This window comes from Cervus elaphus, chromosome 2 (genome assembly GCF_910594005.1).
Source record: "Cervus elaphus chromosome 2, mCerEla1.1, whole genome shotgun sequence".
In the NCBI taxonomy this organism is placed as follows: domain Eukaryota; kingdom Metazoa; phylum Chordata; class Mammalia; order Artiodactyla; family Cervidae; genus Cervus; species Cervus elaphus.
Window position 1 is genome coordinate 28,205,673 of NC_057816.1, and position 12,956 is coordinate 28,218,628.

General features: G+C 34.5%; 1 protein-coding gene across 8 annotated transcripts in view; it reads left to right on the top strand.

The window, feature by feature from the left end:
- Nucleotides 1–12,956, top strand: part of GAS2 (growth arrest specific 2) — a 168,212-nt gene that overhangs the window by 35,270 nt on the left and 119,986 nt on the right. For all 8 annotated transcript variants that reach the window (XM_043875190.1, XM_043875238.1, XM_043875242.1 and 5 more), the window contains one exon: nucleotides 3,363–3,527. In XM_043875190.1, coding sequence (XP_043731125.1) covers nucleotides 3,383–3,527 — 145 coding nt within the window. In that variant the 5' untranslated portion in view covers nucleotides 3,363–3,382. The remainder of the gene's footprint in view (nucleotides 1–3,362; nucleotides 3,528–12,956) is intronic.

Here is a 12,956-nt window from a genome sequence, read left to right on the forward strand (position 1 = left end):
TTTAAGTTTTATTTTTCTGAGTTCCAAATCCTGAGGGTTGATTTATCCATTTTTCGATAGACCCATAAAGTTTGGAGAAGACATAGAAGAAGCTTTTGAATCCTTACTCCTTTTTTTCAAAGCATAGATTTTGCTTTGTATTACCAAAGTTACTTATCAAGTTTTAAAATATTTAGATTATAGAAATTTTAATAGTAACATCTTCCAGTATTTAGATATGTTCTGGAAAAAACTTTTTTCTTTCCTATCTTTAAAAGCTACCCCTTTGCATCTCTAGTGGTTTTCACATACTTTTGAATGTATTCAAAAGATCAGAGATGACCTTTTCCTTTAATCTGTTCTTTGTGAGCTAATTCAACTCATTCAGATGGATTAAACATTTGTTGGAAATTATAAAACATTTATAATCCTGTAGTGATCTTTTTATCTGGATAATTTAAATTTATTTGACCTTTGCTTACCCCAATTTAATCCTTTCATTTGGAAACTGCTTCACCATGGGTAATTCTTTCACAATCCAAATTTTGGTCCTGCTAGTTGGGTCCATGCCCATCTTTCCTATTCATATCTCAGCCTTATTTAAATCCAAGACCACCATGTAGTGACTCTCAGCTAAACCATAGAGTCAAGCCAAGTTTGATGGTGTTTGAAAATGTGAAAAAAGGATCAGAAGAATTTGGATGAAAATCCTAAGTTTTTTTCAAAAGGGACTTAAACAAGAAGAGTTCCTTAGACAAGAGTCCCTAATCTATGAGTGACTTTAGATGTCTACATATTTGGCATATGTTTAATCATTTAACTTCTATCAAATGCCAATTACCCACTAAACCTTCTTTCTCCACCTTTATCACCTGGGAAAATATAATTCTTTTTTTTAAATTTTTTATATAATTTTGATTATACACAAAGCAGCATTAACAAGCATTGCTGAATTATTGTTTTGGCTTAATAATCATCTGTAAATATTAGAAGATAGTTTGAATTACATTTCTGGCAAAATACGGGACAGACTACATGAGAAATAAATGTGCCACTGTCAAGGAAAATAAAAACTTCACTGTTTAAAAGTATTGAGGGGACAGATTTGTCCCTCTGGCTCATTGAAACTGTTACACGCCGTTAGGCTTACTGTAAACTATCCCTTGATGAATTCTCTGCTGGACAATGAGCTTAAGAATTTGAGGTGTCTTCTTGCTTTTACAAAGCAGAATAGGACTCTGATGCTTCAATGGAAGTTGCAGAGCCCATAATAGGATGTAGGTAAAGTTACTGAACTCCCACTTCTCACTTTCAGGAAAGTAGTGGGAGAGATTGTGTCTTGAGAAGAAAGGCATTTTAGAGGTAACCCTTTTAAGATTTCAATTAGTTATTTAAATGTATGAATCATGTGCTTAAATGTATTATTAAAATGTTTATTTCTGAGGCTAGCTTAGCTTGTAGGAATCCTAAACACGTACTGGGAGGTGTTTTGTTTTCCTGGGATTGGACCTATTTTTTAAAGAACAAGAGCAAAAATATTTTAGGTTTCTGGTTTAATCATAGGTTTTGGAGAAAACTTTTAGGACTTTATATGAATAATGTCATGGTAAACTGCAAAAGAAAATAGACAATTGCAATATCCTGGCACCTATAATGACAATTTAATAGAATAGGGCAAGGTGTGTTAAAATATTGCACGTTTTCACTAGTTACCACTTTAGAGATTTATAGAAGATATTTTCAAAGAAAATTTACAGTAATTCTTTTTTTGCAAAAAAAAAAATTATTCAGAGCATAATTTGTTTGGAAATGAAATTGTGCTTTTAAATTACATGTTGATGACACTTTTTAGGTATTTACTCGTGCTCCCAGCAGCCTTTCCTAAGGCTGCAGCAAAATGTTTGGAAGACCATCACATTTTACATCTTTGTGAATACCAATGTCTTATTTTTTTTTAAAGCTGTCTTTAAAAGACAAAAATTAACCTAGGCTGAGAAGTGTTTGAGATTAATTGGAAAAGAATGCTATGTAAAGTTTCAAATTTTAAAACCAACACGGATATATACAACTTATACCAGTAAACTTAAAGTACCATTAGTAATAAATACAGTTGAAAACCCCATTATAGCATATAAAATTTACTTCTTGCCAGTTGCAAACATTTTCATTTTATTCAGTCATAATACATTTGGTTATTTTATAGGCACTATTTGCATGTAGAATGGAGTTCAACACATAGTTAAACTTATGAGTTTATTACTTTACTACCCCATTATTATATCTATAGTCTTAGCTTGTATAAATAACGCAAAAAATGAATGTAGTGTTACATTCAAGGCCAACTATATATTCATACATTTTTTTCCCCCTGCAACCCACTTTGAGGACTGTGTTACTCATAGGTGAGTGAATTTATTTCTTGTTGTGTAGATATATGTAATTACTTTTATGCTAAAGATAATCATCTTTATCTTTAATAAACCCTGGTATGCAACACTTATGAGGTGAGAAGGTACAAAGTAAGACAAAAGAAAACCTGTGATGATGTTTATTAGAATTAAGGTGCAATTCCTGAATTATAATATGGGTACTTGATGACACTATTATCAAATGTGTCATTCAGAAAACAGTAATGGTCTTAAAGTATGAAGAACCAAGTTCAAACCTGACTCTGCCATGATCCAACCATATGATTCTGGTTGTCACCATTCCTCTTTGGGTTTTGTTTCCATTAACTATATATGCATACTTTTGGCAGATTCATGTTTTTGCAGCAGAAACTAACACACCATTGTAAAGCAATTATTCTTCAATTAAAAATTTTTTTAAAAGTGCAAGCTTCCCTGTGTCCAACCCAACTCTTTTAAAGTGTAAGTACATGATTGCTTGGCCATCTGTGAAGAACCGAGTACTATGCTTAATCTCATAGGTAATAGTTTGAAGAGCAGTGATCTTGTGTTGATAAGAAATTTTCTAAATACTGTCATTGCTAGCATTCAGTCCTAAAATTCTATGGAAATTTGTGGCTTCAAAAATTAATCCAAACAATGGAGATTTACAATTTGGATACCAAAATTTTAATGGAATTTCTTGCTTTCAAAACTGACTTTTTTCCAGATATTAGGTTTTACACAAGCATAGAGCTTACTGTTTGATTTTTCTATTTGACCTTTGATTGCTGGTGTTTCTGACCAAGTAGTTGGTCAAAACCAACAAGGGCCAGTACTGGTAGAGCAAACAGTGTTTCCTGGGGGGTTAATAAGTAATAACCTGACTTGTCATCCAAACGTCTGCAGATCCTGTTCCTTACTGTGCCATTTTTAGCAAGATTTTAACAAGAGAAGTCTGTATAAAAAGCAATTGCTCTTTTGTTTCCAAAACAGGTATTACAAGTGGATAAATAATGTGCACTGCTCTGAGCCCAAAGGTACGCAGTGGACCTGGCCTTTCTGATATGCATCAGTATAGCCAGTGGCTGGCCAGCAGACATGAAGCTAATTTGCTGCCGATGAAAGAAGATCTGGCCTTGTGGTTAACCAACCTGTTAGGTAAGGTTATAAGACCTCGTTTTGTCAGCAAAGATAACACGTTTATTCCCCCTACTCCTGTAATATCCTTCTCCTAGGCATGTGACAGCACCTTAGAAAGAAAAACTTTCATCAGTTTCATATTGCATCTGGGATACCTGAAGCATATGGAAAATTTAAATGAATTTCCCAATGTCTCTTACATTAACTGTGCTTAGTTATTCCAATATAATGCATTGAAATGTGGAACTATGTGGTCAAATTGCTTATTTTGTCTACACGCTTGCTGATCTGATTTATTTTTACTTTTCTTTCATGCAACTGGGCAGTTTGGCCTATTCTTTTGACACTGCACACGAGCCACAGTCTGTGAAATCTGGCTTCTAAAACTCGACTTCTTTGCTCTCGTCTTATAATACATCTTCTGTTGTTTAGTCGCTAAGTCATGTCCAACTCTCTAAAACTGCTGAAAACCCAGACTCTGGAACAATGACTCCTCTCCTTTGTCCAAATGAGCTGACTGGAGTCATCCAACCTTGAACTAGAATTTTTCTTTTCATTGCACTTTTATTTTTAAATACTTTTCCAAAAGGACTGTCTTTGAGAAAAATACTGCCTCATGCTAAGGCTGCCTCTTTTTTTCTGTTTTGTTTGTACTGTGCTGGCATAGTCATAGAATACAATTTCAACCATGTGCAAAGTAGAATCATACAGTTAAAGGGTCATCATATAAAACAACACTATTTCACTAGTAATTTTTCACAGAGGACAAAATTGATGTAAGCCCTGAGAAAAGGATCCTTATAGAGTTCATAAAATATAAGATTTGAATATTGAATATACATAGGATTTGCATGGTGCTTTATCATTTACAGAAAGGATTTCACCAACATGATCTTATTATTGAAAGGATTCCTTCAAGGTAAGTGTTGTTATTCTCACTTTTTCTAGCCACTGAAACGAAAGAGTTTAAGAGAAGAGCACCCTGTGGATCTGAAATTTTAACAAGGTTTGGCGAGGTTTGAGCTCACTTTAGCAAGATTTTTGTTTTTGCTCACCATGGCTCTGGATTTTTATGCTGCTTTTCATTTTTTAAGCCTTTATTCTAGACTTGCATATTTCCTTTTTCCTCATGCTTTCGACAGTTTTGTGTCATCTAACCAGAGCTACCACATATAGACATGCAGGTGGTATCTTTTGTGAGGAAGCCTAATTAAGGGGTGAGAGGAGAAATGTAGAAGGCGTCCTTAACATCCATCACGCCCCAGAAATATCCTTCACTGTGCTATGGAACTGTATCCACCAGAACGAAGGGCCATCTTTCATTTATTCAAGGGAAAAGCATTTATCTCCATTATACAGAGGAACTCAATTTAACTTAAACAGATGGGTTTCCTTCCTCTTTTGTGTGTTCACTGATTATTGTTATATTAGCATTTTATTGACTTCAAGCTGTTTTCAGATATGGGCTCTCACAAGCATGGCAGTATATAAAGTAAGGCACAGACTTGGAATAAACTGCCTGTGTTTGAACCCCAGATCTGCCAATTACTAGCAGTACAACCTTGGGCAAGTTATTTAATCTCTGTGCTTCAGTTTCCTCATTTATGAAGTGGTAATGAGAGTAGGGTTTCAGTGAGATTAAATAATTATATGTGCACTACTCAGAACAGTGCCTGACATAAACTCTATGTGTGGTGCTGTTATGCCATTTATTCAGTCTGGTGATAGAATTAATTTGATTTGGTGAGTAAGTTCATTCATTTATTCAACAAATATTTGAGTATGTAGCAGCATAATGTATAATTTGAATAAAATGGACTCTGGAATCAGAATGCTTGAATTCAAATCTCATTTCCATCACTTACTAGCTTTGTGATAACCAGACAAGTATCTGAATGCACTGTGCTTGGGTCTTGTCATCTGTTAAGTAAGTGTAATACTAGTACCAACCTCAGGAGGATTGTTGTAGAGTCAGCTGAGATCATCGGTTTTAGAACAAGGTCTGGCATATAGTAATCAGCTAACTATGGTAAATACTAGCTATTGTGTTCATTGTATTGCAGCACAGTCTTCTGAGTACTAGAGGGTGGAGTGGTGACTAGGAATAGGCAGATTGCCTGTTCTTATAGAGCTTGGAGTAGATTGAATATGAAATTAATATTAAATAAGTGACAATGAATAATTAATTGGATTTGTTATAAACTGTATAAGATAGGTTGTAATAAGAATGTAAAAACAAGGAGGTGGGAGTGAGGCAAATAAACAAATAAGGGCTTGGGGAAATCCTTTTTAAGGGGCTTCCCTGTTGGCTCAGACAGTAAAGAATCTGCCCGCAATGCCAGAGACCTGAGTTCAATCCCTGGGTTGGGAAGATCACCTGGAGAAGGGAATGGCTACCCACTCCAGTATTCTTGCTTGGAGAATCCCCATGGACAGAGGAGCCTGGAAGGCTGCAGTCCAGGGAGTTGTAAAGAGTAGACATGACTGAGTGACTTTTACTTCACATATTGGAAACTGAGATCTAAAGAATAATTAATAGCTAAGCAGACAAATCATGGGAAAGAGCCTGGAGAGAGAGAATGGTATGTGTGGGATAGGAAGGAGTTTGGTGCATTGGAAGGACAGAATGAAAGCTTGTGTCAATGGCATAGATTCAAGGAGAGGGGCAGGGACATATATGAGATTTGTTGGAGCTAGAGCATATACTGCTTTGAAGACCAAGTTGAGGAGCTTATAATTTATTGCATGATCAATGAGGAGTCCCTGAAATGTTCTAGGCAGAGAGAAATCATGATTAATTATAGCCTGATTACACAGGTATGTTTCAAAGTCCCATGATTTTTCATCAGAAGCATTTTATTTGGTGAATGTGATCATTTACAAAGTAGCTTGACCAGTGTGAGCAGCCCAAGACAGCCTCAAAGAATAGGGAGTCAGTGTATGTGTAATGGAAATATCCTTGGACTAAAAGTCAGGAGACCTGGCTTCTAACTGGGAGTCAGGAGACCTGGCTTCTGGTTCTGGCTCTGGCACTTGGTAGGAAACTTGCCCAAAGTCACTCAGCTATCTTTTCTGGGCTCGGTGTCCCCAACCATAAAATGAAGGGATTGGAGTAGACGATCTCTAATGTCCATTCCAGTTCCAAAAGTCTAAGTTTCCAAGAAATCCATCTCTTAAGACCCAGTTTAAAATCATCAATAGGCATAAACAAGGAGAAACAAATTTACATAAATGAATAATCATTCTTTTAACGCATAAGAAGGCTAATATTTTCAATACTAGTTGTTGGTAACACAAATGCAACCAATAGCTTGTGAAATTTTCTCAGAAAAAAAAAATCTTAAAAGAATCTCAAAGTACTACCTTCTGTTAACTTGAATTTATAAAAGTAGAAAATAATAGCTTTTAAGTAAATATCCTCATGGTAACTTGGAAAGTAGACCAAGAGCTTGAGATTATTTAAAACGAAAAAGCATTCAGAGGTAATAAAATACATTATGTTCTAGAATGGTGATAATAAAGAAGGGAGAAAAATATATGGCTATGATACAAGATATTTTTATTACACATAATAGATACAATTAGCATTCATATATTTTAGAAGGGAGCCATTAAAGCAAATTTTAAGATTATTTTTACTAGTCATTTTGTCACCTCAGAAATATTTGCAAATTTTATTGTACAACCTTCTTTCAATTTTTAATTTTTATCTTCTTAAAGGTTAGGGATTGTTGGTTGAAGCCTAGAGACAGAAGGTTGAAAGTAGTTTCAGAATTCATCTGATATCCCAATAAAGCATTGAATTTTTTGGTGAGGTAGAAATTCACATACTAAATTAAAGCTTTTAACAAGATTTTACGATTGCAGTTTGGACCTTACTTGTGGAAAGTTTTCTTATTTCTTTTTAGTGATACTTGACTAAACTGTAACTTTTTTTCTTCCTTGCATTTCAATAAATATTGATGATATTCTGAATTCATATTTTTTGTTCCTACATATCAAGTGTCCATTAAAAGATGGAGTTTCTTAAAGAACACTCATTTTGCATTCAGGTTTTTGGGTGGATAAAAATTATTTGATAGAGAAGAAAGTTGTTTCACTGACTCATAGGCCAATATTAAAATTTATGCCATAAAGTAACAATAGCAAATTTGCAATAGCTAATTTTTAGACTAAAATTAGACTAAAATTAGGTGGTGCAGTGGTAAAAGAATCTGCCTGTCAATGCAGGAGACACAGGTTTGATCCCTGGGTTGGGAAGATCCCCTGGAGCAGGAAATGGCAACCCACTCTAGTATTCTTGCCTGGAAAATTCCATGAACAGAGGAACCTAATGGGCTACAGTCCATGGGTAACAAAGAGTCAGACACAACTAAGCATGCACATATGTCAATGGCAGACTAAAAAATTTATATTATGATATAAACCTGTCTTATGATAGTGAAGATGAATAAATTATCATAACAGTTAAGATTTGTTTATGGGGTAGCATACCAGTCTCATTCATGAGAAAATTACCAGGTGATATTTACTGACTATTCCTAAATCTTTGTTATCCAAGTATGGCTTCTAATATCTTGCATTGTGGAGTTTTATGACCAATATTTATAAAAGACAGCAAAAGAAACCTGAAGCAAAAGAATCTTGCCTCTTAAATATTTATCTGGCCATTATCCCTTGCTATATATTAAATATACACATTTGATTTTTATTTTAGGCTTTCTGTTTTTGTTATTTTTGTTCATGATTTGTTAATTAACAATGTCCTTCAGACATATTTGAACATCAAATGATTATACAAATAAACCTTGGGGAAAGACTTGTCACTTTGAGTAAGCAGTATGTTATTAAATTGATAGCCCCAGATTATAGCGACTACTTATCATTTAAATAAATGAGACACGTTCTATGTATTTCATAATTTTGGGGCTTAGGCTTCCCTGGTGACTCAGTGGTAAAGAATCTGCCTGCAATGCAGGAGAAGCAGGAGGCATGGGTTTGATCCCTGGGTGGGGAAGGAAGTACCCTTGAGGAGGGCATGGCAACCCACTCCAGTATTCTTGCCAGAAAATCCCATGGGCAGAGGAGCCTGGCGGGCTGTGAGTAGGACACAGCTGCAGCTACTGAGCATGCATGCACACATCATTGTTGATGGTCTACTGAAGACATACTAACATAAATGTTCTCAAATTATTCATTTAATTTGTGTTTCTTTAATCATTTGAAAATGATGGTCTACCTTTATCCTCAATTATTTGTTTAATAACACCACATGAATCACATGTGAGTATACTTTTGAGAAAAGATTGTAGGTGTTAAACATCACAGAAATTGATATTGTTCTTAAGGATTTTAAATTGTTAGAATATAGGCATATATGTTTGGATATACGCAGGGATTTTGAGTAAATCAAAAGATATATTACAAATCAAGTTAAGCTAAATTGATTTCACTTATAATTAGAAATGCATTATGACAGTTGATGTTATAGTGATTTCCCTTTTCTTAGACTTTCCTACAGGCACATGAAAGAAAGTTCAGTTGTTATATGCATACTGCGATCATATATTGGGTTGGCCAACGAGTTTGTTTGTGTTTTTCTGTACCGTCTGATGAATGATGGCCCCAAAACCTGAATGAACTTTTTGGCCATCCTATTTTAATAGTTTTATTTTTTTCCAGTTATTTCTAAAAATCCCATGTTTAGCATTAAAAAGCTCAGCACCTATTTAGTGGGGTTGCTGCTGTCTAACAAGGTAGGAACAGCTCCCTTTTCTTTTTTCATAAAGCCATTTTACTAAGTACTTATCCTGCAGAGAGCTCATATTCTTGATGTAGTCAATAAAAATTCCTTAGGAAAGGTGGTGTCTTATGCTAGTTCAGAAGTTTAAAGAATCAAGTTTATGTTCACAAGTTGACACCTTTCAGAGCAGTTACTCCCTAATTCTTTTCACCCAACTTTTCCAACGGAAGTGACTCTGTCTTTTCTTGATACAAATGAGGGGTAGACTCTGAATCTGTGTGGATCAGGTGCTGAGCTAGGGTTTCTGGGTATAATCAATCATTTCCTATCTTACAACCTTTACATTTCAGTCTCAAAACACTAATTTGCGTTAAGATAGCAGACAAGATGCTTTGAGTTCTCTTAATTGGAGAAGTAGACCATGATTGAGAGGTGCCGTGGAGATTGGAGTAGAATTTGATCATATCTGGGTCATCCTTAAGATAAAAGATACCGGTTTTCTTATGCAGTGAATCAGGCTACATATCAGAGCATGCATGTGTTTGTGTTAAGTTGCTGTGGTCATGTCCGACTCTTTGTGACCCTGTGAACTGTAGCCTATGAAGCTTCTCTGTCCATAGGATTCTCTAGTCAAGAGTACTGGAAAATTGCTATTTCCTACTCCCAGGGGATCTATCCAACCCGAGATGGAACCTGGGTCTCTCATGTCCCCCTGCAGTGGCAGGTGGGTTCTTTACCACTAGCGTCACATAAAAAGCCCTTCCATACCAGAGCATGCCTAAATGGTGTTCTCCGTCATTCACCAGTCTGAAAGGTGGATTGCTGTTCATTTCTCCGCACCTCTATCTTCAACCCCACTCTGTTTTGTTTTTTTCTGAGTGAGTTTCTAGAGAGGAAGATTCTGTGAAGTTTTCTACAAAGAAAAAGACAACTGCATTAGAGAGAATGCACTATTATAGGAAATAATCATTTGTATCTTTAGCAAATATTTATTTAACTAACCAAGCATGGTGGTTAAGAACATAGACTCTGTAACTAGACTACTTGGGTTAAAGAGCCAGATTCACTGTTTGAGCTTAAGCAAGTTATTTAATCTAAATACATCAATTGCATCATCTGTAAAATGGACACAGTAAAAACACTCTGCAGTTTTGTGAGATTAAAAACATAAATTTTTAATGTGTAAAGTGTTTGACATATAGTGAGAACTCAAATGTTAAATATCATTATTAGATGCTGTCATATTTTAGGAAACTGCTAACTTACTAGGGGGAAAACATTCTTTCCTAGCAAAATAAAAGATAAAAGTGATAATCTTTATGGAAATGACGGCTAGCACACATTTCTGGGAGAAATACACTTGTATGTGCAAGTATGTGTGCTATTTTAGTTACCTGACAAAATATCTCAGGTAGATGATTATTTCATATCACTGTGCCCTCATATTTTAAGAGGAAGTGACTGATCACAATATTTAACCAACCTCCCTTATCTATGTCTGCTGGTATGCTGTCGGTCATGACTGAACTGATGGTGTGAAGATCAAAATCCAGAATTATGAACCCAGAAAGTAAAGATATTTCTTCTAGACTTGGCTATTTTGGGTTAAATTTCAAGTCAATAATATAGACAACCCAGTGTGGGCTGGTACTCCACCATGATTTAATTGTATCTGTTCATTACACCTTCTTTCACTAATTATACAAAAAAAAAACAAATAAAAAACATGGAAAGATAGGGTTGGGGAAGAAATAAGTCTATGATATAGAATCCTGCTGTTTCTAGCATGCATTATCTAATGTCTCAAGCCAGCTACACAATTTATATTAAAGATCTGGTTCTGCCTAACAGAGATTTAACTTTGTATAGCTTTCACTTGAGAAATTGTCATTAGTAATTCATAGTCTATTCTGTTGGATTTGTTGTGATTAAATTTATCCAACTTTATATTCTGTTTTTAGAATATTTTTGGTAATATTAATGTAAAAAGTATGATAATATATCATCCCATATAAGGATTATAATTGATTTCTTAAAATTATACACTATATTTAAAATATATATTTTATGATTCTTAATTGTTGGATGGAAAATATGTTATATGTGAAGGTTAAAAAAAATCCTCTGCTTGCATTTTTCCTTCATTTGAGTCATACATTTCAACTATAAAGTATGTAATAGTGTCTGCTTTAGCCAAAAAAAAAAAAGTCCCACCTTTTGGAGCTATAAAATATACAGAATTGAAAGCTGGCACCTAATATATTTTTCATTAGGTACAGATGTTCAATGTAAAATTCCTCAAATATTCTTAAAAAGCAGGATAACAAAAATTTTTTCAGGTATGATTCAGAAAAAGTAAACATCATACCTTTTGGTAAATTGCTAATGACATTTTAATGAATGTCATTTTTCTTTTTATGACTTATAAGTTCTTTTAAATTTACTGTACCCTTGTCACTTAACATTATAATAGAATCTTTAGGTAAAGTTTACCTTCTTTACCTTGATATACTAAAAAAAATATTTCTAGTACTTATTTTTTATGCTTGTTTGTAAAATAACTTTCTTATTATTGTTAGAAAATGCAATCCAATATGGTGAATATATAATAAAAATTCTGTATTGCTGGCTTTTTGTATCTTGAGACTACTACTTTAATTCCTTAATTGAGTTGAACTGCATACAATTTTGAAATAGTAATAGTTCTGTATAGACCATCTCTGTGGTGAGTACTTAGAGCTACTGATGTTTTGCCACCTGCAGAAATCATTATCCTAACTGAGGGCTAAAATGTGAACTATCCAGTAGGGAAAAAAGAGCATAAAAAAAGTAATTCTTTTTCCTCTTTCACCTGCCCTTCCCCCCCAAACTATAAAAAAAAAAATCATTTAAAACAGATGTTTCTTAAAGACCAAATAAATTAGATATTGTGAGTTTAACTTTAAGCCCGTAGTTTATCTCTTGTTCCAGTTGGTTTATATTTATCTTAAGTGTTCGCAGAATTGAGCTACATACATTTTTCTCAAGATAAAATGTAATCCTGTGACTCTCTGTGTAAAACTTTAAAATACCTCCTTTTAATTTTTTTGCTTTAACTTAACTAATTTTCACAAAAATAATACCCAACACTTTTTCAGAGTTTTACAAGAGCTTGTTTCTTCATTTGTTAATTCACACGCCCACTGAACAAATTTACTAGGTGCATTCTATGTAAGTACCATTCTGCTTACCTCTCTAGGAACACACATACAAAATGATACTTACCTCAAAAGGTTTTTAATGTGCTGCTGATGACAGTAACTTTATGCAAAACATTTCAGTCATAAAGGAAGTTTGATGAGTGTCAGACTGAGTGATGCTCATGAGTATGAACATATAGAAAGGCGATCAATTGTATGCTCGGAGAATCTCTCTGGATTTCTGATTAAAAGTAGAATTTGGCTAGGCAGATAAAAGATAAGGGGGTGTTGCAGGCAGGGGCCATGCCTGGAACAAAGGCATCAGAGTGGATATGGCAAGGTCTGCTAATGGACCTGGGAAGGCAGGGTGCAGACCAGGAGCGGGGTGTAAGGAAGTTCAAATAGAAAGGTGGACTAGCAACATATGAGAAGACTTAGTATACTGGATTAAAGTGTATATGTTTTATCTTTTAGGTATAAGAGAAATTAGGGACTATGCCACAAAGATGAAGGTTGACTCAGTGA